Below are 27,890 nucleotides of genomic sequence, written 5' to 3' on the forward strand. Positions count from 1 at the left end.
CGGATCACATCTCTCCACTGTTGTTGTCCTCACGGGTTGGGGTCTCAATCTGTTCCTCTCTGGCTGGCTGCTGTTGCTCCGAGGAGGGCCTGAAGGAGGGAGGGAGGGATGGGTTGGAGGGGATGGAGACCGGCTCGGCTTGTGTCAGCGTTCAGCTGAACATTTTCTCCTCCGGCAGCAGTCAGAGCATAGTGTGCTATGTCAGAGTGATGCCACTCGAAAAAGAAAAGGAAAGCCGCACACTCTAGGAGCTCAGATGCAATAATTGAATATCCTAATAACCAGAGTGATGCCACTCACCTTGGCGGATAAACACTCTCACTCTCACACAAAGACACCTGGATCTTGTGGATTGTAACTTTCCTCATCTCATCCAGACCAGAGGATTATAAACACCCACGCGCGTGAAGAGAGCTCCATCTATTTACATTGTTTGTGTGAGAATTATTGTTGTTGCCCCACACTCCGTTTGCGTAGGATCGCGGCAGTGATGTTTTGCTGAGCAAGTGCCACAGGTAATCTGCAACCGAGAGGAGGGCATCGAGAGAGAGAAAGAGAGTAGGAGAGAGAGAGAGAGAGAGAGAGACGCTACTTCTAGACATGAAGAAAATCTGGTCCAAGAAGAGGTTCCAGGTTAGTCTTTACCTTTCAGACACTTGCTTTTATACAGTTAGTGTGTGCTCTTATCTAAGCCGTTTTCTCATGGACTACTACAGAGCTATAATGTGATAAATTACTAGAACAAAGAGGAGAAGGATACATACTTTGTTGCCCCACCCTTTTACCGGTTTACCAGTAAGCACAGGTCTTTGTTGCTATAGGTTAATGAATCCAGGTCTGTACAGTAGGTAATTTGTAGTATAGTTCTCTGTGTGGAATAATGTCCTCAGTGTCCTCTGGGTTCTAATGGCCTGTGGCACAGAGGGTATGCTTTCCAGTTCCACATGACATGGTAACAAAGAATGCCACTCCAGGGGACAATGTCACATTCTGTTGGCTGGTGGCAAGATGGGTTTGGGAGATGGGTGGAAAATCAGCTTTCGGAATAATTTCACGGTCAAACTGTTTTTTTTTCTCCATTTATATTATAAATGTTCAATTTATAACACATGTTATGCTAATTAGCATATGTGTGCTCTACAATATGTATCCTGACAGAGAATGTCTGATATTCTAAGATTTTGGATTTGACATTGGGTTTATCCCAAATGTGATCTGTCAAGAACAGAGAAGTGTGTCACTGGGCCACAGTGCAGACAACTGACATGTAGCACCAGATGACCAAGTACAATTATGTGGTATGTACGACACAGTCTATATTCAGAAATAACAATATAACAATATAAACCTTGTGAAATATCCATTTCAAACTCTGGCATAAACTGTATAGAGCTTTGAGGAAACTATGGTGCCCAGTGATTAACCAGCCTTGCCAAGCCAGAAGCCTTTACTGCGCAGAAATACAGTTTGTGCCTGTTTCTGCCTGCTACAGATGTAGGATCTTAATTTGATCACTCTTTTGTTGCTGAGATGCAAACTTGTAGTCTATTCAAGGTTTAAAAAGGCTTCTAAAGTGTGTAATTTCCACTTTCAATTGTCAGACTTAGCCCTAACGAAAAATGTATCTACCCCAACAAAACATTTCCATTAATATAATAATATTCACATTATAATGAATATTAATATTATAATCCACATAATAATGAATATTTCCTGTTGCTGCAGGATTATTTTCCTTCTATAGCAAATTGGTTCAAACTAAGATCCTACATCTGTATGTCCTGATATGATTGCCTAGAGGCCCCTATAATCATGAACAGGAGATTGACAATGGACGCTTCTAGTTGCTTCAGTCATTTTTGTCTCACTGTGGCAACCAGGCAACACTTCATCAACAGGCTCTGGCTGGCAAATAGCAGTAGGCATGGTACTTAGAGAGCAGAGCAGGCTGATTGATCTAGCAGGCTCTGACTTCAGGGTTTTCTGTGTCTCTGCACTGTAATGAGTCATTCCATTGAGCTCTCTGTGAGCTTTCCAAGGTCCTGATCGATGGTTGGTCAGGAAAATGCTAAAGGTTATAGGAGTCATTGGAAGTAATGACTTATCAAGTTATTAGTGTGTAGTTTTTTTAGGTTAGGTTGTAAGGATGTGGTATGGAGTTTGAGATATGAGCTTCTTCTCTTGTTTGAGCCTTTTTTTTGTGGATTTGGACAAAAATTGAATCCTCTGATTTCAATAACTCATTAAGTGTCATGACTGTTGTACTTTTTGCTGGTTTGAATCATGCAACTCTGTATCTCTCTACTATTTCAGAGGACCGGACACTCTACCAAGACGTTTGGAAGGTTCACCCATGGTGTGTTTGCTGTATGAGTTATTACACAGTTATTACTTAGTAATTACACAGTTAATAGAAGTAATTACACAGTTAATAATAATTATTACACAGTTAATAATTGTTATTACACAGTTAATAATGGTTATTACAGTTATTACTTAGTAATAAACACAGTTAATAATAGTTATTACACATTTAATAATGGTTATTACACAGTTATTAATACATAGTTATTACACAGAAACTGAGTTTTACTGTCCATATTTAGCTTGTTGTCGTATCTGAGAACCACTTAACACTTTCTGTATTAAAAAAGGTATTTGTTTTAAAAAAACTGATTTAGTACAGAGTATTCATGCATGTTTAATGTTTTAATTGCTGCTAGGAAAAAGACTGTGGGCTTTTTTATTATTTAGCTGTCAGAATGCCTCTCCTCCGCCCCCACAAGCAATTTTCTTGTAACCATATTGTTGTATCTCTGCATAACATCACAGAATGAATCATTTCTGAGGGTCTTAGTTATAGCATTACATCTGGAATCTCAGTCAAACAGAAATGCTCATAGCTCCTTTTCCAAATCATATTTCCACCCAACAGTTAATCTAATCCACGGTATATATTGCAGCAAGACATTTTGAAATACAGCCTCTCATATTGCTGAGTCGATATCTCTCGCACAGTGTGTGTCCAGCTATTTAGTCCCATCCCACTTGGTACAGTTGGGTGAATCCAAATACACAAGGAAATGTACTGTTAAAACTGTATGATCACTGTTATTGTCTATTTCACATTTACCCCTTGTTCTGTCATTTAGCAGATACTGTTATCCAAAGCAACATGACAGTGAAATGAGGCATAACCCATTTGTTTGCCTCTTCCTCAGCAGGCTCCAGCAGTAGGCTATCTAAGCGTATGTGTCAGGGTTGGCAGTTGGGCTGGTGATTTTAGACTCTAATGGGTATGGAGCCAATTGGTCGTGTGGGTGAGAGAGATGGTGGTTTCTATAGTAACTGTGCTCTCCCGTCTGCCCTCTCTTGCTGCCACTATGGAAGCGAAGTTTTCCGCTCCTGCCGAAAGCAAAGCTATGGTAAACCAGTCTTGTCTTGTTTTCTACCTCACTCTCTTTCAGTCGTGTCCATTCTCTCTCTCTCTCTCTCTCTCTCTCTTTTTTTTTTATTATTGATTTGCCATATCAATGTGCTAGGGGACTTTTTGTTGATTTTTGTTACATCTACAAGCCAAGATACTGTGGTCCTCCCATGTTACTGTGGTGAAAGTGGTCCTCCCATGTTACTGTGGCGAAAGTGGTCCTCCCATGCTACTGTGGTGAAAGTGGTCCTCCGAAGTTACTGTGGTGAAAGTGGTCCTCCTATGTTACTGTGGTGAAAGTGGCCCTCCCATGTTACTGTGGTGAAAGTGGTCCTCCGATGTTACTGTGGTGAAAGTGGTCCTCCGATGTTACTATGGTGAAAGTGGTCCTCCGATGTTACTGTGGTGAAAGTGGTCCTCCCATGTTACTGTGGCGAAAGTGGTCCTCCCATGTTACTGTGGCGAAAGTGGTCCTCCCATGTTACTGTAGTGAAAGTGGTCCTCCCATGTTACAGTGGTGAAAGTGGTCCTCCCATGTTACTGTGGCGAAAGTGGTCCTCCGATGTTACTATGGTGAAAGTGGTCCTCCCATGTTACTGTGGTGAAAGTGGTCCTCCGATGTTACTGTGGTGAAAGTGGTCCTCCGATGTTACTGTGGTGAAAGTGGTCCTCCCATGTTACTGTGGTGAAAGTGGTCCTCCCATGTTACTGTGGCGAAAGTGGTCCTCCCATGTTACTGTGGCGAAAGTGGTCCTCCCATGTTACTGTGGTGAAAGTGGTCCTCCCATGTTACAGTGGTGAAAGTGGTCCTCCCATGTTACTGTGGTGAAAGTGGTCCTCCCATGTTACTGTGGTGAAAGTGGTCCTCCCATGTTACTGTGGTGAAAGTGGTCCTCCCATGTTACTGTGGTGAAAGTGGTCCTCCCATGTTACTGTGGTGAAAGTGGTCCTCCCATGTTACTGTGGTGAAAGTGGCCCACCCATGTTACTGTGGTGAAAGTGGTCCTCCCATGTTACTGTGGTGAAAGTGGTCCTCCCATGTTACTGTGGTGAAAGTGGTCCTCCCATGTTTGCCTGGACTCATTTCTTCTTCTCTGTCTTTATTTATAATTTTCTATTCATCTATTTGATTTCTCCATCTCTTGAATATGTCTATTGCTCTCTTCCCAACATTTCCACAGGATTTTGGATTTTGCACTATACATCATTGAATTCTGACCATGTCCCAATTTCTTCTAGTATTTCACCCATTGCTAATGTCCTTTTAAGTCTCTTAAATGGTTAATGTTTTTTCTTAATATCTTCCCTAACGCTCACAGAAATGTCAGCTTCTGTGTAACATCTCTATTGATCTCATTAAAGGTCGCTGAATCGACTTGTCTCCTTTGAGACGATTTGCACAAGGCCTCCAAATCAAAGGCCACAGTTAAAGTATGTATAGGGTGCTTATATCTATTAAATATATATATTAAACACCATCAATTAGTGGGCTAAAGGGCACTTTTGCAGTTAAAAGGGGTATAATGGTCCTTATTGACGTTGTCTTCTGTGGGATCAACAGACTTCCAATGGGTTTGGAATGGAATGGATGCTAGTCTGGTTTCAGCACTAGCCTCTATTACCAGTAACATACCTAGTTAAAACAGACTGGTAGCCAGTCTAGAAGGTCATTTCTATAAATGTATTTCAACCAGTCTAGTAGTGTATTTCTAGAGGCCACATCTGGCTTTATAGAACGGTTCAGTGACTCCCCCTTGTATTACCTCTGAAGGAGACCTGCCAAGGCTCAACTCTATTACCCATTATCCTCTCTGTCGCTAAGTGAAAGTGAAGTGTCATTTGTCACCGTGACTCAGACTCAGCTGTTGTTTTATTCCTCTCTCGCTTTCTTCTCATCCTCCTCTTCCTCATCTTCCTCCCCTCAGACTCTGAAACCACAGAGGATGAAGCCACGGAGCCCCAGGTACCCATGGAAACCAAGGAAGGACCCGGTGGGCGGCACCAGGACAAGGCTGGCCGTAGAGTGCCTGCAGGTAATTCACTTAATTCAATAACTTGAGCATGATCTGTGATTTAAAGGCCCCTCCTTAATCAAGTCTGGTAAATCAGGTTTCCGGGATTAAGACATAAGCATAATTAAAAAAGTAAATGCATGTGTTTGCATGGCTTTATTTTGATTGTCGGTTATGGCACTATGTGTATGTTGGCATAGGACCTACTCGTTGGATGAAACGTATATATGACATAACAGACTCCTTTAATCCTTTACACCATGATGTAATTGTGTGACAATGTGACATACTGACCTACATGCTGTCAGGTAACCTCTTGGAGCCGTTGCATTCTCTCTCTCTCTCTCTCTCTCTCTCTCTCTCTCTCTCTCTCTCTCTCTCTCTCTCTCTCTCTCTCTCTCTCTCTCTCTCTCTCTCTCTCTGTCTGTCTGTCTGTCTGTCTGTCTGTCTGTCTGTCTGTCTGTCTGTCTGTCTGTCTGTCTGTCTGTCTGTCTGTCTGTCTGTCTGTCTGTCTGTCTGTCTGTCTCTGTCTGTCTGTCTGTCTGTCTGTCTGTCTGTCTGTCTGTCTGTCTGACTGTCTGACTGACTGACTGACTGTGTCACTGCCACCCTACAGAGTTATGGTCTGGATAGAGAGCCCTGGCTCTCAGAAAACAGAGCATTTCCCCAGCTTGAACATCACATTATACCACCCCTTTACTTACAGTACCAACTCTAGGTGTATGGAAATATGGATGAAACAGGATTTGACAGGGAACTGATGATGATTTGTTATGGGGGTATGACAGTGCTCATCGGCGCCACCAAAGCAGATGCTTCACAACAGGGGTCACCAGTCTGTCGAAATGTAGTCCATGAACATGGATGCACTCCTCTCGCAGCACACATCTATTTTAAATTCTGTCCTCCTTGCTCGGTTGTAAAGATACTGTTTGCACTTTCGAAGGTTTCGTGTTGACAGACCCGAGAGTGCCGTCGTTCCCGAAAGAGAAGAGAAAAAGAGAGAGAATGGTGCTATCAAATGAGAGTGGAGGGAGGATGAAGAGAGAGAGAGAGAGAGTGGTGCTATCAAACGAGAGGGGAGGAGTGATTCAGTGTTTGTTCTTTCCATACTCAGTCAAAGGAACCAACACAAAGATGTCTTTCACTCACCGCCCCACCTGCAGTGAGAGGCGGAGTACATGACCAAATATCAACCAGATAACAACGCAAATTGCATTTCCTCTAATAACTGCCCCTTAGCTCAGCACAGAAATCCTCTTCACTAAAAATGTAGCTAATGCATGTAAATTATATTCCACCAGCTAATTTCATTTCTTCCCAAAAAGAAAAACATTGATTGGTTCGAATGGACCCTTTTGTTAACCGATAATGCACAAATGTAGGATGCTTGAATACATTTAAGCAATAAGGCTCGAGGGAGTGTGATATATGGCCAATATACCACGGCTAAATGCTGTTATTAGGCACGACGCAACGCAGAGTATTTGTATTTGTATTTATTATGGATCCCCATTAGCTGCTGCCAAGGCAGCAGCTACTCTTCCTGGGGTCCAGCAAAATTAAGGCAGTTCATACAATTTTAAAAACATTAAAATACATTCACAGATTTCACAACACACTGTGTGCCCTCAGGCCCCTACTCCACCACTACCACATATCTACAGTTCAAAATCCATGTGTATGTTTGTGTATAGTGCGTATGTTATCGTGTGTGTGTATGCATGTGTCTGGGCCTATGTTAGTGTTGCTTCACAGTCCCCGCTGTTCCATAAGGTGTATTTTTATCTGTTTTTTAGATCTAATTTTACTGCTTGCATCAGTTACTTGATGTGGAATCGAGTTCCATGTAGTCATGGCTCTATGTAGTACCTTGCACCTCCCATAGTCTGTTCTGGACTTGGGGACTTTGAAGAGACCTCTTGTGGCATGTCTTGTGGGGTATGCATGGGTGTCTGAGCTGTGCGCCAGTAGTTCAAACAGACAGCTCGGCGCATTCAATATGTCAATACCGCTCATAAATACAAGTAGTGATGAAGTCAATCTCTCCTCCACTTTGAGCCAGGAGAGATTGACATGCATATTATTAATATTAGCTCATCCAAGGGAGTGCTGTGGTATATTGACAATATACCACAAACCCCCAAGGTGCCTTATTGCTATTATAAACTGATTACCAACGTAACTAGAGTATTAAAAATAAATGTTTTGTCATACCCGTGGTATGCAGGCTGATATACCACGGCTGTCAGTCAATCAGCATTCAGGGCTCGAACAACCCAGTTTATAATACCAAATATCAACCAGATAACAATGCAAATTGCATTTCCTCTAATAACTGTCCCTTAGCTCAGCACAGAAATCATCTTCACTAATAATGTAGCTGATGCATGTAAATTATATTCCACCAGCTAATTTAATTTCTTCCCAAAAAGAAAAATCTTGATTGGTTCCAATGAACCCTTTTCTTAACCGATAATGCAGAAATGTAGGATGCTTGTGGTTAGTAAGGTGTCGTGTGAGGATAATGTCTTTCATCATCATTAGCTTCAGAATGAGTCATGGAAAATGGAAAAAACATTTCTCGTTCCACACCTACGTTTTGGAGTGCTGGCAGGATTAAGTAGTCCACCCCCCTTCCTTCCACCCCAGAGCGCCCGGAGAAGCCCTGCCAGAGGGAATCCACCTCAAGGCCAGAGAGGCTTTTAAAGATCTGCATGGCAAGATTTTGGAAGGCTGTGTGCTTTTATCAGTGGGCCCCATCCTGCGTCTACTACAGATTGCTCATATTGGGCTTTTTTGAGATCTGAATTTGTGTTTAGTCGGTGGAGTTGAGTCTGTTTAAAATCCTCAGTGCTTGTGGGAGATGCTGCTTGCTTGTTTTCCCTCGTTTCCTCGTCTCGTCCCAATAAATGGGTTTAGTCGTTAAAGGAAGCTGCTGACTTCAACTTCTTTCAGTTGCCGACGCATTTCTGTCTCCATCGCCACTCAATAAAATGATGGTGACCCCTGTTTCTGTCTCTCTCTCTCTCTCTAATCTTTCTTACTTTCACTCTATCTCTATTCCCTCTCTCTAATCCACATTCTTCTCTATGTCTCCATCTACAGTCTGACCCCTGACCCCTGTCCTCTGTCCCTGCAGGTGAAGGAGGTAGGATGATGGACTCCAGCCCTGACCGGAGGGCCACCTTTCCTGGGGGCCATGACCCAGTGGTGGAGAGGGAGCTCATGGCTTTGGGCTCACGGCCCCCAGGGGCCCAGGACCCAACACACTCCGGCAGGCAAGCTCTCTGCGGCGGGACCGATGGGGGGCCAGGGGCCCTAGTCAGACACCTGGGTGTGGAGCCCTTGATCCGGGCGTCTCACGCTAACCTGGCTCGCACTAACCAACCCATGCTGGGGTCGGAGGAAAGTGTGTCTGTAGGAAGCGACTACTATGGAAGCATGTTTAGCCTCTACAGGGGAAGAACGTTTTCCATGCCTTTATAGGGACAACTTCTTATTTTCACTGATCCCAATTAGAAAAAGAGTGGCCTCGAAAACCAATTTCCCAACTTTAACAGACACAACTAACACGAAATATTACACATCACAATCATGATTTTCCTAGATCCATTTCTTCCCAAAGATTTCTATTGAATGTATAATATGTTTGTTATTTCCTTTTGTGTTCTTGCCTTTTAGCTTTTCCAAATCATTATTGGTTCCTATAGTATATTATTTCTGTTTAGTTTTTTTAATCATACTTTCCTTTGACTTCATGCCATTACTTGCTTCGGCTGTACTTCCGTTCTGTCTTATGATATCAAAAAGTACCACTGAAGCCTTTGGTTTCCGTTGGTTTTTGCTGCATGCCATGTATGTTGACCAAATTGTTTCCCTTGTTCTACTAGCATTACCGTCAGATATTCCTGGATATCTTCATAGCGTTGGTGTCACATGCATGACTGGATGTGTGAATCAAAAGCTAATGTTTGTCTGCATGTGTTTGTGAACTAGTTTCATCCCAACTAAATTGACTGCGTGTTCAGCTAACATGAGAGGTGTGTGTGTCAAAGCATGTGTGATTGTTTTCATAGTTGATGAATAGGGGTCTTTCCTGGTTATGTTGGAAGAGTTAGTATTAGATTAATTCATACAGGACTCTTATTATTTCTCTATGTGTCACTGCAACATGATAACATTGACCATTCATGTCATGGTCTGGTATGGCTGCCACTCCAGTAACTCCCAGTAGGCCTTGGAGCATGTATGCCTTTTAACTATATTCTCCATTGGCCTGTAGAGGGGGTACTCACACTTGACAGGGGATTAGTGGCAAACACACATACAACAGAAATGCATCATGAATTGGAAACATACAAATATACAATATGATCTGTTTGGCTCCTACACATGTTGTGGTAGACACAAGCATTATCTTCTATAGTGGATTGAGATTTGTGTCCATATAAGTTAAATGTTATCTGTGCTAAAATCACTACATCTATGGCCATTCCATGTTCTGTTTATTTCTGAAAGTTAATCTGTCCTGATGAGAAATCAACACTCAAATTATATTGACTATAAACAGTATTACTATTTCATAAAGCAGCGGACACTCATTTACGTGCACACAGACACAGACACAGACACAGGCACGCACACGCACATACACACACACACACACACACAAACACAATTACGAGATTCACAAATGTTCTCAAGCAAACATCCTCTACCGAGCACACAAACATCCTCTACCGAGTACACAAACATCCTCTACCGAGCACACAAACATCCTCTACCGAGCACACAAACATCCTCTACCGAGCACACAAACATCCTCTACCGAGCACACAAACATCCTCTACCGAGTACACAAACATCCTCTACCGAGTACACAAACATCCTCTACCGAGCACACAAACATCCTCTACCGAGCACACAAACATCCAATGGCTTTTCCTCCTCTTCCAAAAACCTGGGCCCCTCCTTGTCCCTTCTTTTCATGTCTAACTTTCCATTTCCCTAAAACCCTCCTCTTCCAGGATCCAATCTCCTTCTCTCCCCCAAACGCAAACAGGCCCATCCTTCAGTCCTGCCTCACCCCAGTCCAGTCAAACTGTATCCCAACCCACAACATCCCTCAGTTCCAATAAGAACAGTGTCACCTCACACAGTACCCAAGACCCTTCCCTAGGAGGAGCTGTGGTCAAAAACAAACTCCCAGGGTGGTCTTCAGGAGCCACCTCCCATACTTCAAGCAGCGGCAGCAGTGGTGGCAAGACACCCAAATTGGCCCGCACCGCACCCAAGATCTTTGACAAGGTCAAGGAGTTTGAACAAAAGGTGAGTGAGGTGAGTGCGGGGGTCAGATCTGGGCACTCTTTCGGCCGGGCAGCATCCTGCGATCTGGAGGGGGTCTCCAAAGAGGAGGGGACAAGCCAGCCGGATGCTGCGGCCTCGAGGCGTTCCGTGTTCGGAAAGAAGAGGGCCTCGTCTCTGGAGGACAAACCAAGCTACCAGCAGAGGGTCCAGAGCTTCCAGAACAAGTTCACAGAGGAGCTGGCCAGGATCAAGAAGCTGGTGGGGAGGCCCAACCTGAAGAAGGCTTACTCCACCGAGCAGTTGCCCCAGACGGAGAGTCGGTCCGTGGGCAAGCTGGAGCCCATTCCCCCTCAGGTGGTCAAGAAGCTAGAAGAGAGGGAGAGGGTTCTGGAGGAGAGAGGAGTAGGAGGGAAGAGCGTTGACGAGAGCGTTACGTCCCGAAAAACATCCCAATCCCAAGAGAAGGGTCTGACAGATCAAAGGAATGTTCCTCAACAAGAGCAGCATGATTCAGCTTCAGCGTCAGCTCAGCCGTCAGAGTCTAAAAGTGTGGGGAAAGGCTCTGTTTCCATGGAGACAGTACTGGTTAACCAGTTACCAGGGCGACGATCACCCTCACCAAGAGTCACGCGGAAAAGCCCAAACAGGTAGGCTCAAATGATCCATTAACACTGTGTGTTTTTGTGTTTGTCGATTTGTGTGTACGCGTGTGTGTGCCTGTGTGTATTTGCACACACTGTTCTGACAGCTCAATAGCAATATGTGTACACAGATATAGATGACATAATGCCTTTCTATTTTATTTCCTGTACCAACATTACATAATGCATTTGACACAGGGAAGTCCTTCAGAGCTCTCCCGCGGCGGCGAAGCCTCCACACACGGCCGAGGAACAACCACCTGTATCTCCAACACCCAAAGGGCCTCCACCCAAGATGGACCACCGCAGGTCTCCAATACCTACCGCACAGAGAGAATCGCCTACCCACGCCAAAGGGCCTTCCACTCCTAACGAGCTTGAGCAACCTCTACACCAACGCAGGCCTCCAAGCCCCAGGTCTCCAAGCCCCACCATGCAGAGAGCACCATCACCGACCCCAGCCAAAGAGCCAGCCTTTCCCTATCCTCCCAAGCCACCACGGCTGTCCCCCACCCCATCCCCCACCTCCACCCCTTCCATCAGCCCTCTAACGAAGAGATGGAAGGGAGAGCCGGGGAGGACGTCTCCCGCGCTGAAGATGACCATCCCTACCATCCTGGTGGAGGACAAGCTCATGGAAATGGAAGAGGAGGAGGAGGAGGCTGGAGAGAAGAGAGAGAGAGGAAAGACGAGAAGATCAGGGAAGAAGGAGGGCAGGGCTTCCAAGACTCAGAAGAAGGGAAAAGTCTCTGGAAGGTCTTGGGAAAGTCGACCTATGTCTCCTGAGACAGGTAGGACACTGAATTGCGGGTATCCACTGGGCGACACATCAGCTAGACATTAATGTGCTACCGTCCTAAATAGATGAATATCTACAGTATAGAGGGAAAGTAATACAGCGCCTATCTTTCTGTTGTAGGAGACGATTCAGATGACTCTTACATGTCGGCAGATGAGGGGCCAGCTGAGAAACCAGAGTTTGAGAGGCCCCTGAGGGACACCACCGCCACCGCTGGCTCTGAGGTCCTGCTCAAATGTGTCATCACTGGCAGCCCCCTCCCAACAGGTAGGTCATCTCCAGGTAGAGGTTAAGCACAGCTCTGGGGTCAGCTTTTGCCTTCCCCAAACACATTTGGACGATGATGATGTAATACAGTGCATTTGGAAAGTATTCAGACCCCTTGACTTTTTCCACAGTGTTTTCCCACAGTATTCAGACCCCTTGACTTTTTCCACAGTGTTTTTCCACAGTATTCAGACCCCTTGACTTTTTCCACAGTATTTTTCCACAGTATTCAGACCCCTTGACTTTTTCCACAGTGTTTTTCCACAGTATTCAGACCCCTTGACTTTTTCCACAGTATTTTTCCACAGTATTCAGACCCCTTGACTTTTTCCACAGTATTTTTCCACAGTATTCAGACCCCTTGACTTTTTCCACAGTATTTTTCCACAGTATTCAGACCCCTTTGCATTACAGCCTTATTCTAAAATGGATTAAATTGTTTTTTCCCCTCATCAATCTACATACAATACCCCATAATGTTTCTCAGTTGGTAGAGCATGGAGCTTGCAACGCCAGGGTTGTGGGTTCGTTTCCCACGGGGGGGGCAGTATGAAAAATGTATGCACTCACTAACTGTAAGTCGCTCTGGATAAGAGCATCTGCTAAATGACTAAAATGTTTTTAAAAAACATTCACATAAGTATTCTGACCCTTTACTCAGTACTTTGTTGAAGCACCTTTGACAGCGATTACAGCCTCGAGTCTTCTTGGGTATGACGCTACAAGCTTGGCACACCTGTATTTGGGGAGTTTCTCCCATTCTTCTCTGCAGATCCTCTCAAGCTCTGTCAGGTTGGATGAGGAGCGTCACTGCGCAGCTATTTTCAGGTCTCTCCTCGGGTTCAAGTCCGGGCTCTGGCTGGGCCACTCAAGGACATTCAAAGACTTGTCCCGAAGCCACTCCTGCGTTGTCTTGGCTGTGTGCTTAGGGTCGTTGTCCTGTTGGAAGGTGAACCTTCGCCCCAGTCTGAGGTCCTGAGCGCTTTGGTGCAGGTTTTCATCAAGGATCTCTCTGTACTTTACTCCGTTCATCTTTCCCTCGATCCTGACTAGTCTCCCAGTCCCTGCAGCTGAAAAACATCCCCACAGCATGATGCTGCCACCACTATGCTTCACCGTAGGGATGGTGCCAGGTTTCCTCCAGACGTGACGCTTGGTATTCAGGCCAAAGAGTTCAATCTTGGTTTCATCAGACCAGAGAATCTTGTTTCTCATGGTCTGAGAGTCTTTAGGTGCCTTTTGGCAAACTCCAAGCGGGCTGCCATGTGCCTTTTACTGAGGAGTGGCTTCCGTCTGGCCACTCTATCATAAAGGCCTGATTGGTGGAGTGCTGCAGAGATGGTTGTCCTTCTGGAAGGTTCTCCCATTTCCACAGAGGAACTCGATCAACTGTGGGACCTTATATAGACAGGTGTGTGCTTTCCAAATCATGTCCAATCAATTGAATTTACCACAGGTGGACTCCAATCAAGTTGTAGAAATATCTCAGCAATGATCAATGGAAACAGGATGCACCTGAGCTCAATTTCGAGTCTCATAGCAAAGGGTCTGAATACTTATGTAAATAAGGTATTTTTTTATAAATTTGCAAAAATGTCTAAAAACCTATTTTCGCTTTATCATTATGGGGTATTGTGTGTAGATTGATGAGTAACATGTTTTATTTAATTCATTTTAGAATAAGGCTGTAACATAACAAAATGTGGACATAGGGAAGGGGTCTGATTACTTTCCGAATGCACTGTATGTCAAACTGACCTTGGAACGGTGCTTAGGGGCCACACATCATTCTGCACTTAGACACAGGGGAAGGGACTGTGATTAAGTTGTCTGAGCGTGGTCTGAGATATGTCTTTGTGTGTGACCCCTTGGAATGCAGTGACTTGGAAGAAGAGTAACGTTCTGATAAGGAGCAGCCCGTCCCATGTGGTCAAGGCTGAGGGGGAGCAGCACTCCCTACTGATAACCCAGATGAGGTCTGGAGATGCCGGGACGTACTGCGTCACCGCTGTCAACACGGCCGGGAAAGCATCCTGCAACGCCACGCTCTACATCAAATCAGGTGAGTGGGGTTACACACAGATACAACACTCACACAGGCATGCACACAGGCTGCCATACATTTTAGTTGATCAATTGACTAAAGGAACACCATTTATTTGGTCTGGGATGCACACACAGACAGACAAACGCACACATGCACGCAAACACCACAACTCTCCATCCTAATCCCCTGCCAGCTCTGCTCTGACAATTTGTCTTCATAACTACAAAGGGGCATCCCATCCCAAGCCCAAGCTCCTTCCACAGATAGTTGCCACGGCAACTCTTAATTTGTGAAAGGCATTTGGGTCCCCTGGTGGATGTTCAAAACAAAGACTTGTCTGCCAATCACTAAAGGTCCCCGGGTTTTCAGTCAGTTAGGCGGATGTTCAAAATTGGGGATTAGTCTTTGTCAACAGAATGAGTATTCCTCTTGGATATAAAAATGTAGGATGTGTATTATTAGCTGAGTTGTCTGTTGGTTCAGTCAATAGTCAATAGTTTGAATTATGGTTACATTAAAAGATAAACCTGTCACGATCGTCTAGAACAGATGATGAGGACCAAGGCGCAGCGTTGCAGGCAAACATACTCTTTAATTAGAGACACGATCAAAACCAACAAACGATACGTGACAGTTCACGGTCTAACATAAACAGACTTGAAACAAGATCCCACAAACACAAATGGGAAACAGACAGTTTAAATATGGCTCCCAATCAGAGACAACCAACGACAGCTGACACTCGTTGCCTCTGATTGGGAGCCACTCAGGCCAACATAGAAATACACATACTAGATAAACAAATGAAATGCACACCCTGGCTCAACATACAAGTGTCCCCAGAGCCAGGGCGTGACAGTACCCCCCCCTAAAGGCGCGGACTCCGACCGCGCCCACCAAACACCACAGGGGAGGGACCGGGTGGGCACTCCGCTTAGGCGGCGGATCCGGCTCCGGGCCTGATCCCCGCTCCCTCTCCAACCCCCCAAAGTACCCCTGGTCCGGTCTGGCCCCGCTGGCCGGAGCTGGACTGCACACTGGTGGAGCGGATTGCTCTAGCTCCGGCGTGAAGCATCTGACCAGTGCCGGACCAGCCACCGGTGGAACAGGCACGGGCCGTGCCGGACTGACGACGCACACCACTGGCTTGGTGTGGGGAGCAGGAGCGGGCCGCGCCGGGCTGACGAAACGCACCATTGACTTGGTGCGGGGAGCAGGAGCGGGCCGGACCGGGCTGACGAAGCGCACCACTGACTTGGTGCGGGGAGCAGGAACGGGCCGTGCCGGGCTGACGAAGCGCACCACTGACTTGGTGCGGGGAGCAGGAACGGGCCGAGCTGGGCTGACGAAACGCACCACTGACTTGGTGCGGGGAGGAGGAATGGGCCGGACCGGGCTGACGACGCGCACCACTGACTTGGTGCGGGGAGCAGGAACGGGCCGCGCCGGGCTGACGAAACGCACCACTGACTTGGTGCGGGGAGCAGGAACGGGCCATGCCGGGCTGACGAAGCGCACCACTGACTTGGTGCGAGTGGCAGGAACAGGCCGGACCGTACTGGGAACACACACCACTGGCCCTACGTGGGGATCAGGAACAGGCCGGACCGGACTGGCAACACACGCCAGTACCTCTCGCCGTGCCTCTACATCCTCCTTCCCCCTGGTGACCAGTGACTCCCGTAACCTGGCGGCCTCCTGCTGCCCCGTCGTCCACGGCGTTAGCCCCCCCCTAAAAAATGTATGGGCTTCACTCCTACCCGTTGCCAAGGCCTCCATCCCTCTTGCCAGACTCGCACTCATCTCCTCCCAAGTCCATCCTCTCTCCTCGTCACGCTGCTTGATCCAGTCGAGGTGGGATCTTCTGTCACGATCGTCTAGAACAGATGATGAGGACCAAGGCGCAGCGTTGCAGGCAAACATACTCTTTAATTAGAGACACGATCAAAACCAACAAACGATACGTGACAGTTCACGGTCTAACATAAACAGACTTGAAACAAGATCCCACAAACACAAATGGGAAACAGACAGTTTAAATATGGCTCCCAATCAGAGACAACCAACGACAGCTGACACTCGTTGCCTCTGATTGGGAGCCACTCAGGCCAACATAGAAATACACATACTAGATAAACAAATGAAATGCACACCCTGGCTCAACATACAAGTGTCCCCAGAGCCAGGGCGTGACAAAACCACACCACAGCTCTCACAGCAAGCCAATACAGACAAACAGTAACACTCCTGCATCAAATCAAAATAATGGCTGCAATAATATACTTATTATTTCAAACAGAAACACACAGATCTCTGTGACAATCCAATATACAGTAGTTCATAAATGTCTCTCGCTCTCTTAGACCTACTCCTTCCATATCTGTTGAGGAAGCCAAACTATTTAAACATCCCTCGAATGTGCCACAAGCTCTTTCTCCAGTCCTGTAATGTCTCTGCACAGTGTTATCCTGTAGAGTGTATGCTACTGCTGTATCTTTCTGGCGCTAGCTCAGCACCAGGCCTGCTTGGCCATATTAGGCCAGTGGAGGCTACCACAAGGTATTTATAGCAGCCTCTTGTTCTCAATGGTAATTGCGGTCTGCTGTATGTCCCAGTGTGAGATTAATGTTGCGATCATAGACCCCTTCTTTATCCGTGATGATTTCACCCTGCGATGCTAGAGTCAGGGGAATTGCCAAACTCATGTACAACGAGATTATGAGTCATGTTGCTATGGTTCTGTGGGGTGGGTGAGGATTTTGGCGCATCAAGTTGGGATTTAAACAGTAGTGTATTAGAGGAGATTTAGGGTATTAAACGTCTGAATTAAATCCACCTACATCAAATGCTGAGTTTTTGCAACTGGAATATATACCTACAATATGAGATGCTTTCCAAAAGTCTTTGGTGTTCATTAAAAAAACATTGTATCAAAGCCTTTAGGCTACAGGGAATGTGGGTTGATGTAATATTGTTGGAGGACAGAGAGAAGGAATAAGATAATTTGGAGTTAAAAAATAGGAAAGCGAGGGAGAGAGGGAGAGGATGAGATTGAACTGGTTGATTATTAGCAGCAGACTAGGAAGGCTAGCTCCATGCAGCATTTGTGTAAACATTGGCAGCATTACAGGAACAAAGCTGGTGCTAGTTGTCTGTACACAGGCTCGACTCAGACATGTAACTTCTTAGGTAAGTCCTCGATCTCCACATCTGAAACTTCTTAGTCATAGTTAGGAGAAATCAGAACATTCTAACATCAAAGGGTTTTCACTTGTATACTAATTGAGTTCTGGTTCTAAGACCTCTAAACATCTAGAATGCCTGGATGTCCTCTGTTCTTTCTACAGATGTCCTTGTTAGCTTTAGTCTCTGTGATGTTGATCACTTTATCTCTTCATGTGTATGGCCAAGCAATCGAAGCAGTTTCTATGTATACTGAGCTACACTGTTCTTTTTCCTAACAGGAGAGAACCTTTTCATGTTCTATCTATAGCTTCTGTTGATTATTCTCGTTCGTTTGTCAGAGCATTGTCTGTTTATCTTGCCAGTGAAATTGAATTCTGGAGCCCATGGTTTTGTAAAGAGGTGGTTGCTACAATACTATGGTTCCTCTGTGGAGCTGAATGAACTGTGACTTGTGGAGAGGCTGGTGGTGGAGACAGTGTGTCTCTTGTGGTGCTGGACTAGACTCACAGAATGATTGGGTCAGGGATTCAGGGATTAATCCATTATCTGTCCAGCGCTGGTCACTTCCAAGGGTCCCTCAGCAATGTGTGTGTGTCTGTCTCCATCGCTCCTGCCAAACCGCTCATCTCTCCAAACACACATCACCGTGGTGATACAAGTAGAGCAACACACAAGCAGAACAGGAGACAGTGGAGCAGAGATACGCTCTTTGTTGGGGGGCTAATTAGGAATATTCAAGTAATTCAGTTCATGCTTATTGCTACATTCTCTGTGCTTTACACCTCACAAACGCTATCAAGTTACAATGTGTCCATTTCATTAACTACGTTACCATATCGGTTGGTCCATAAACGTCATTGTGGAATTATTGTTGTGTTTGATCTATATTACAAATTTCATTTTTATTACCCTGCCTCGCTCTGTGTTGCATAGACAGGACGATGCGCCTGTTCTGTTCATTTTGATACTGTAAAGGATCGTGCTCACACGGGGCACCATTTTGTAGGGATCAGTGGAGGCTGGTGGGAGGAGCTATAGGAGGACGGGATCATTGTAATGGCTGGAATGGAATAAATGGAAATGAGTTAAATGTGGTTTCCATATGTTAGATGTGTTTGAAACCGTTCCATTTATTCCATTCCAACCATTACAATGAGCCCGTCCTCCGATAGCTCCTCCCACCAGCCTCCTCTGGTAGGGACATCCTTAAAATTCATTAAAATTATATATGGTAAACATGTACTATGTTGTTTCTCCAGAGCTGACCCAGGTGCATGGTGGGAAGCCGAGCAGCTTGCCCCTGGTGGAGGTCACCAGTCCCCTCCAATCAGATGAGGAGTACCTGAGCCCCCTGGAGGAGGTCATGGAGATTGGAGAACCCCCCTCGCGAGGGGTGGGGCCACAGTCTAAATACGCCTTCTTCAAAGATCCCCCCTCTTTTCAGGTAAAGAAGATTCAGGGGGCATCTCAATAGTCTAAGGTGGATTTCTCCCCTCGCCATTGAGTTTTCAATGTACTGGCTTTTAAACAGTCTTTGTCTTTCGGTTTGATAGGTAGCACTGAATGACCAAGTGGTGACAGAGGGACAGGAGGTTACCATGTCTGTCAGAGTCAGAGGACATCCTCAACCTATGGTGTACTGGTAGGAATACAGTATACAGTGTGTGTCAATGCAGTTTGTCATGACTTTCTCTCGTTTGCTTTTGCAAGAGCTCAGAATGTACCTGTTTCGATCACCCAGGTTGAGGGACAAAGTGACCCTAAAAACCAATGGCAGATTCATTGTGCGTGAGACAGAGGACGGCACCAGTGAAATGATCATCGCTCCAGCACAGAGAACTGATGCAGGACTCTACACTTGCAAGATCATCAACGAATACGGAACCAAGCAGAGCGAATGCAAACTAGAGGTCAAAGGTAAAGATCACTCCGAAGTCCACAAGACCAGCGTCAGTGACTGACCATTAGGGTTGGTGCCAGCTGCATTTTGAAAAAAGCTCAAAATCAAATCAAAGTTGATTGGTATCTCAGGTGCAGCGAAATGCTTGTGTTTCCAGCTCCAACAGTAACAGATCTGTATTGGTCTCTTCTCTCCTCTGTCTTTTCCCCAGCCTCCCCAGCACAGGAAGCCCTGGCCATCATCAGAGAGGTGCGAGACGTGGCGGTGAGGGCCGGAGAGTCGGCCATGTTTGAGTGTCACATGACCGGGCCTCTGGATGTGGAGGTAGACTGGCTGTCCAATGGGAAGCTGGTTCAGCCGGCACTGCTCAACTGCAAGATGACCTTTAACGGGAAGAGGTGGGTAGGACTAGACCAGGACTCTTCAACCCTGTTGTTCTCCAGGAACAGTGTTGAAGAGCCCTGGCCTAGACACTCTGAAAGGGAAAAGTGCCTCAATGCTGTTAAGTGAATTCCTTCCTTTTCCCTTGATTGAATGGGTGAGAGCGATATAGGGTGTGCCTCAAATCTTTGAAGGGATTTCCTTTCCTTGCCCCTTTCTCCAACATCCACTCTGATCTGAGTAGATTGGATGGTTAGTTAGAGCAATATGGAGGGGGCCTTCAAAATAACATTTCTAATACTAAATTGTAATTATTTTGCACTATGGCCTATTTATTGCCTTACCTCCATAACTTACTATATTTGCCACACTGTATATAGATTTTCTATTGTGTTATTGACTGTATGTTTTGTTTATCCCATGTGTAACTCTGTGTTGTTGTTGTTTTTATCACACTGCTTTGCTTTATCTTGGCCAGGTCGCAGTTGTAAATGAGAACTTGTTCTCAACTGGCCTACCTGGTTAAATAAAGGTGAAATAAAAAAATAAAAAATAAAATACAACAACATTTTGTCCATAAGCAAACTGTGAATGGGACATTCACTTTTTCTAATGAAGGAAACAGCCCACACAAGTGGATCTGAGGCAGTGGCAGTATGTTAGCTCATGGAGCGTGTAATAAGGTCCAGACAGCTGACAGAGGGGATTTCTATTACAGGTGCCGGCTGCTGTTAAACTCAGTACATGAAGACGACAGTGGAACCTACACCTGCAAGCTGAGCACTGCCAAAGGTAAATGAGACCTCCTTTGACTTCCTTGCCAAATAATGGGTTTATAAGGCAGTAATTCATTGCTGCTGTTGTAAGTAATGTAATGGTACAGCCACACTATTTGGCAGGCACCAAAAATGATGATCACACAATTTCAGCCAATGAGTTAAAACCTCTTTATTAATAATTTGTAAATCACTTATTGTCTATAAACTACTTATAAACCATGAATGTAATTGTTGGTCATTTTCCTTCCTGTTCCAGAGGAGTTGACCTCCAGTGCCCAACTAAAGGTCACTCCCTCCAGGGAGCCCCTGTTCACCCGCAAGCTGGACATCCTGGAGGTCATAGAGGGTCGCACAGCCCGCTTTGACTGCAAGGTCAGCGGGTCTCCTCCTCCCAGCGTCACCTGGAACCATTTCGGTAAGTATCCCTCTTGGAATGTACTGTATTTCCTATTGGTACAGAATGCACAGCAAATTGGTAATGTAGGCTAGTATGGCTTGTAATATCTCTTTGTTAGCCCATTGGTTGACTCTTTATGAATCTACCATATTGTGTTTATCTCCATCCAGAGAACCCGGTGGAGGAGAGTGAGAATGTGCGTCTCCTGCAGGAAGGAGGCCGTTACTCATTGGTCATCATCCACGTCAGCAGCGACACGGAGGGCTTCTACACAGCCGTCGCTAAGAACGCACACGGAAAGGCGGAGTGCACAGCCGAACTCTACATGCAGGAACCGCGGCCCGCTATCTCTTCTCACATGTACGAGGAAAACCATAGACATGGGGTGATCCCACTAGTCTGACTAGGCTTCTTCTCCTCATCTGCAGTGATCTAAAAACTAATAATAGGTGTTTCCTTATCTTATCTTCTCTTCTGTATTTCCGTTTCCTTCTGTCTCTCATTCTATTTGCTCCCTTCTTCTCTCCAGGGCAAAGCTGGAGAAGATGCCTTCCATCGCTGAGGAGCCAGAGGTTCTGGAGAGCGAGGTGGAGCAGGAGCAGAGGACCATGCCCGACTTCGTCAAGCCCCTGGCTGACCTGGAGATGATCGAGGGGAAGGAGGCGGTGCTAAAGTGTAAGGTGGCGGGCCTGCCCTACCCCACCATCGCCTGGTACCACAACGGCAAGAAGATAGACAGTACAGACGACAGGAAGATGACTCAGAGTAAGGAGACAATCTCTCTCTCTCTCTCTCTCTCTCTCTCTCTCTCTCTCTCTCTCTCTATCTCTCTCTCTCTCTCTCTCTCTCTCTCTCTCTCTCTCTCTCTCTCTCTCTCTCTCTCTCTCTCTCTCTCTCTCTCTCTCTCTCTCTCTCTCTCTCTCTCTACCTCCCTCTCCCTCTCCCTCTCCCTCTCTCTCTCATTTTTTCTATCGCTCCTCTACTAGCATTATCTGACTCTCTTCCTCCCTCCTCTACCTGCGTCATCTCTCTCTCTACATTAGTTATATATCTCTCTCTCCCTCCTCCAGACAGAGATGTCCACAGTCTGATCATCCGCTGTGTGTGCCACGGCCACGGGGGCGTCTACAAGTGTGTCATCTCCAACAAAGTGGGGAAGGCAGCCTGCTACGCACACCTCTACATCACAGGTATGGATGGGGACCATGTGAAAGCAATCACAGCAACATGTGCTCCAACCAAAAACGCCATGAGAATCACTGTGCCATCTGACTACAGTATGGGTGTGTTGGTACATTTGTATTTTCCTTTGGTAGACATTGTTCCTGATCCCCCCGATGGTCCTCCAGTGGTAGAGTCCATAACAGGGAAGACCATAACACTCAGCTGGAAGAAACCAAAGAGACTTGACTCTTCCATAGGTATGCCTCAATATGACTGAGAGTCACAGGGACCCGGGTTCGAGTCCCTGTCAGGCTAGTCTACCCTACAAATTCGCTACACTGCTACAGTAACCCCCATGGTTGTGCTTCCAGATGGCAGTTCTTTGACGTATGCGGTGCAGCAGCAGCCTCTGGGTTCCATCCAGTGGAGCATCATAGCCTCCAACCTGAGAGAGACCACCTACACCGTCACCGGTCTCTCCAAGGGAGTCCGCTACGCCTTCAGGGTCCTAGCGGCCACTGCCAAGCTCCTCAGCAAACCCTCCCCCTCCACTGACCTGGTGCAGCTCATGGACAGAGGTACTTGTATAGGCTCCAAGTCTCTACAGTCACTCAGTTCTGATCGAGGGTCAAAGGTTAAATGGCTCTATGTAAACACTTGCATATTGCAAAAGCAATGTCACCAAACACATTGCGGCAGGTGCACAAATAAAGTATAATTACATGGTCCTTTCGAGCCGGATATGTAGCCAAATATATAGGATCTACTATTGTGAGGGAATGTTGGTCTGTCAACACATCAGAGATGATGGCTTGATCCCCTGATCGTTTGACCTTTGATCCCTAACAGGTCCCTATCTGAGGAAAGCTCCCATCATCCTGGACAAGCCTGACATTGTGTACGTGGTGGAGAACCAGTCCGTGAGCATCACCCTCACCCTCAACCACGTCAATGCTGTGGTCACCTGGAAGAGGAGGGGGGTGGTGCTGCTCAACAAGCCAGGGATGTTTGAGATGAGCATGCCAGACGACGACCAACACACCCTAAAGATCCAGAGGGTGAAGAGCACTGACACCGGTCAGCTGGTCTGTACAGCCAACAACCAGTTTGGCAGTGACCTCTGTACCCTCCTACTGGCCATGGCAGGTGAGTTTGGGGTCAAAGTTCACCCCTGTATGCAGATATAGAATCAACTAACAGCCCTGGTGCTTACTGTAACCATGACAAGGTAAAAAGCCAAACTGACCCCAAACTCTCTCCCCTCCTTTTCTCACAACAGTGCGTCCTAAGTTCGAGTCCATCATGGAGGACTTGGAAATACATGTAGGAGAGACATCTCGCTTTGCCGTGGTTGTCGAGGGGAAACCCGACCCTGATATTCTGTGGTACAAGGTATGATAAGAGTCAATGGATGGATATCATATCATTAACCACATAAACTTATTCTGTAGTGATTAAGCAGGTTATTGGATGATTAACTCCTTTGTGGTTCCAGGAAAACAAACCTACCCCTCCATGATAGTAGATCAAGTGGGATTGATTGTGGTTATCTGTTCTGTGGTTCCAGGATGACATTGTGCTGTCGGAGAGCAGTCACTTCACCTTTGTGTACGATGATACAGAGTGTTCTCTGGTGGTGCTGAACGCCCGGCCTGAGGACTCAGGGGTGTACACCTGCACCGCCAAGAACCTGGCTGGGCAAGTCTCCTGCAAGGCTGAACTCACCATCCACAAAGGTCAGGACCATAGTCTATATTGTCTGAATAATAAAAGGATAAATACAGATATTGGAATAAGTCTGGAAAACATCTACAATAATGATATTTTGTGCTTTCATAATCGAAGTATTATTGTTGATTAAGACACCCTTATGGTAAGGTATTAAAGACACACTGTTGAAAAGTGTGCTGTTTCTGCATACTGAATATTGTTAGCACAGATGTCACAGTACCAAGGCTTTTCCTATTATTTGTTGTTGCCAGAAATGGCCGTTTTAGTTGGATTGCATCTGTTTGTCCTTGTGATATCTCAGCCAAAGCTTGGTGTAATCGAAAGTTAAACAACCAAATCTGCTCCATATGGGTTGGACCACAAGGTGTCTGAGACTATTAAACCATCTGTCAGCACACACACACACACACACACACACACACACACACACACACACACACACACACACACACACACACACACACACACACACACACACACACACACACACACACACACACACACACACACACACACACACACACACACACAGACACAAACCACCCACCTACCCACATTAACCTTGCCCCCTGTTCTAACCCCCTGCCTGCAGTGAGGAAGGAGGTGGTGGAGCCCATGGAGGATGAGGGGTCCATTTTGAGGAAGATGCGGAGGCTGACTGATTACTACGACGTACACAAGGAGATAGGACGGTGAGTCATGGACCAGGCAATCACAAACAACATCCGCTCAGCCATCTCTTCTGTATTTAATGGCTCTGCGAGTGGTAGCTGCTATCTGTATTTAATTGCATTGTGAACGGTAGCCACAAAGGTCAGTACGGGGAATTCCACCACACCAAACAACACACTGACTGCATAATGATAGCAGACAGAAATAGAGGAGAGGTGAGTCACCCGTCAGTAGAGGAACACATCACAAAGGCTATTTGTTTTTAGTTTTTCTCTGGTAGAGCTTGGCTTGACTCACCAGAAGTCCACCAATAACAAGGTGTCACGTACCGTTTAATACTCATGTCCCTTTACTTTCTCAACTAGGACTTTAAGTTTCCCAGAACTGACCTGTTTTTATGCTCACTCAATCCCATTGAATCATTTGGTGATTCTCATAGAGTTATTGCAACGATGTCATCATTGTGCGACTGTTTTCCAGTGGAGCGTTCTCCTATGTGAAGAGGGTGACTGAGAAGAAGGGGAAGGTGGAGTACGCGGCCAAGTTTGTGTCTGCGAGGGCCAAGAGGAAGGCATCGGCCCTGAGGGAGATGAACCTTCTGTCAGAGCTGGACCACGAGAAAGTCCTCTACTTCCATGACGCCTTCGAGAAGAAGAACATGGTCGTCATCATCACTGAGCTGTATCCTTTCACTGACTGATTCCTTGATTCATTTTGGTTGTCAGAAAATCCATTACATGATGACCAAACCGGCTCTGCACCTGCGTCCACGTGCGCCATCGTGCACATGTTGAATTTGTTTATCCCCACCAGACACGTTCACAACATGCAGGTTAAAATACCAAAACCAACTGTGAACCAACTATATTAATTTGGGGAGAGGTCGAAACGCATGAAACATTAATGGACATTTAGCTAGCTTGCTGTTGCTAGGTAATTTGTCTTGGGCGATAAACCAAAGACAGTACAGTATTCAGAGAGGCTAAAACTGCTTCTCCAATAGAAATCCCTGATCACACTTGTAGGCGACGTTGGCTAGCAAAGCTCATGCGTAGAAACACGTCATTGGGTCTCGCTCCGAACTGCGCATGTGCAAATCAAAGGCATTCCTTCGATATAAAGTTGTTTTTGACTAAAATTAAAAAGTGTCCGTTTGTCACTTTGACAAGGTTGGAATAATAACATGTTCAACTTCTTAATTCATTGGCTCAAATCTATGTTGTGCCTTTAGATTTCGAGAAGATTAACAACTAAGGAATAATTTTTTACTTCTCTCATTGACTTCTCAAACACCCTGTTCTGGTCTGTTTGGTGTGTTTCGCAAGCGTTCCCGGAAGTCTTGCGATGTAGCGCCTCTGGGTTTAGAAAAACATTGCGTTATTTTACCTGAAATGCTTATGGTCCTTTTTATGCTGGATCTTTGTAGAATATTGACCCATTTTGAGTCACACATAATCGTGTATTCTATACTCACAGATAAAAGGGGAAACCTAGTTCGTTTTTACTTCATTTTATTTTATTCGTCTCTCCTAGTTCATTCTTATTCTAATGATTTTTCTTCTTCTGTGGATTTTATTTGGCGGTTGGCAACCGACTATAAGGTGCATTACCGCCACCAACTTGACTGGAGTGTGGACCTCGTTCATCTTTCAATCACCCATGTGGGTATATGCTCGTAAAAAGCAATGAGTAGATGGGAAAGGCGGGACTTGCAGCGTGTCAAGCATCTAAAATAGAACCAAGTTCTATTTTAGCGCCTGGCTACACAGACGCCCGTTGACGCGCGCGAGCAGTTTGGATGAAATTATTGAATAACATGTACAGTTGAAGTCAGAAGTTTACAAACACTTAGGTTGGAATCATTAAAACTAGTTTTTCAACCACGCCACAAATGTCTTGTTAACAAACTATAGTTTTGGCAGGTCAGTTAGGACATCTACTTTGTGCATGACACAAGTCATTTTTCCAACAATTGTTTACAGACAGATTATTTCACTTATAATTCATTGTATCACAATTCCAGTGGGTCAGAAGTTTACATACACAGTTGACTGTGCCTTTAAAAAGCTTGGAAAATTCCAGAAAATGATGTCATGGCTTTAGAAGCTTCTGATAAGCTAATTGACACCATTTGAGTCAATTGGAGGTGTACCTGTGGATGTATTTCAAGGGCTACCTTCAAACTCAGTGCCTATTTGCTTGACATCATGGGAAAATCAAAAGAAATCAGCCAAAACCTCAGAAAAAAATGTGTAGACCTCCACAAGTCTGGTTCATCCTTGGGAGCAATTTCCAAACACCTGAAGGTACCACGTTCATCTGTACAAACAATAGTATGCAAGTATAAACACCATGGGACCACACAGCCGTCATACCGCTCAGGAAGGAGACGCGTTCTGTCTCCTAGAGATTAACGTACTTTGGTGCGAAAAGTGCAAATCAATCCTAGAACAACAGCAAAGGACCTTGTGAAGATGCTGGAGAAAACAGGTACAAAAGTATCTATATCCACAGTAAAACGAGTCCTATATCGACATAACCTGAAAGGCCGCTCAGCAAGGTAGAAGCCACTGCTCCAAAACCGCCATAAAAAAGGCAGACTACGGTTTGCAACTGCACATGGGGACAAAGATCGTACTTTTTGGAAAAATGTCCTCTGGTCTGATGAAACAAAAATAGAACTGTTTGGCCATAATGACCATTGTTATGTTTGGAGGGAAAAGGGGGGTGCTTGCAAGCCGAAGAACACCATCCCAACCGTGAAGCACGGGGGTGACAGCATCATGCTGTGGGGGTGTGTTGCTGTAGGAGGGACTGGTGCACTTCACAAAAAGATGGCATCATGAGGAAGGAAAATGATGTGGATATATTGAAGCAACATCTCAAGACATCAGTCAGGAAGTTAAATCTGGGTCGCAAATGGGTCTTCCAAATGGACAATGACCCCAAGCATACTTCCAAAGTTGTGGCAAAATGGCTTAAGGACAACAAAGTCAAGGTATTGGAGTGGTCATCACAAAGCCCTGACCTCATTCCTATAGAACATTTGTGGGCAGAACTGAAAAAGCGTGTGTGAGCAAGGAGGCCTACAAACCTGACTCAGTTACACCAGCTCTGTCTGGAGGAATGGGCCAAAATTCACCCAACTTATTGTGGGAAGATTGTGGAAGGCTACCC

At 45.7% G+C, this 27,890-nt stretch overlaps 1 protein-coding gene across 1 annotated transcript in view; it reads left to right on the plus strand.

The window, feature by feature from the left end:
• The window catches only part of LOC311109546 (striated muscle preferentially expressed protein kinase-like), a gene marked incomplete at both ends in the record, with an annotated part of 49,151 nt that overhangs the window by 6,245 nt on the left and 15,016 nt on the right, over positions 1-27,890 (plus strand). Inside the window, 24 exons of the mRNA XM_084152469.1 lie at positions 2,314-2,356; positions 3,391-3,425; positions 5,353-5,460; positions 8,582-8,720; positions 10,470-11,396; positions 11,589-12,181; positions 12,310-12,456; positions 14,336-14,518; positions 18,949-19,133; positions 19,243-19,331; positions 19,431-19,606; positions 19,801-19,987; positions 20,689-20,762; positions 21,006-21,164; positions 21,317-21,506; positions 21,676-21,911; positions 22,217-22,375; positions 22,463-22,567; positions 22,682-22,888; positions 23,160-23,456; positions 23,590-23,702; positions 23,878-24,046; positions 24,634-24,733; positions 25,194-25,394. Coding sequence (XP_084008595.1) covers positions 2,314-2,356; positions 3,391-3,425; positions 5,353-5,460; positions 8,582-8,720; positions 10,470-11,396; positions 11,589-12,181; positions 12,310-12,456; positions 14,336-14,518; positions 18,949-19,133; positions 19,243-19,331; positions 19,431-19,606; positions 19,801-19,987; positions 20,689-20,762; positions 21,006-21,164; positions 21,317-21,506; positions 21,676-21,911; positions 22,217-22,375; positions 22,463-22,567; positions 22,682-22,888; positions 23,160-23,456; positions 23,590-23,702; positions 23,878-24,046; positions 24,634-24,733; positions 25,194-25,394 — 4,822 coding nt within the window. The remainder of the gene's footprint in view (positions 1-2,313; positions 2,357-3,390; positions 3,426-5,352; positions 5,461-8,581; positions 8,721-10,469; positions 11,397-11,588; positions 12,182-12,309; positions 12,457-14,335; positions 14,519-18,948; positions 19,134-19,242; positions 19,332-19,430; positions 19,607-19,800; positions 19,988-20,688; positions 20,763-21,005; positions 21,165-21,316; positions 21,507-21,675; positions 21,912-22,216; positions 22,376-22,462; positions 22,568-22,681; positions 22,889-23,159; positions 23,457-23,589; positions 23,703-23,877; positions 24,047-24,633; positions 24,734-25,193; positions 25,395-27,890) is intronic.

This window comes from Coregonus lavaretus (assembly GCF_964263955.1).
Source record: "Coregonus lavaretus genome assembly, chromosome: 35".
Lineage (NCBI taxonomy): Eukaryota > Metazoa > Chordata > Actinopteri > Salmoniformes > Salmonidae > Coregonus > Coregonus lavaretus.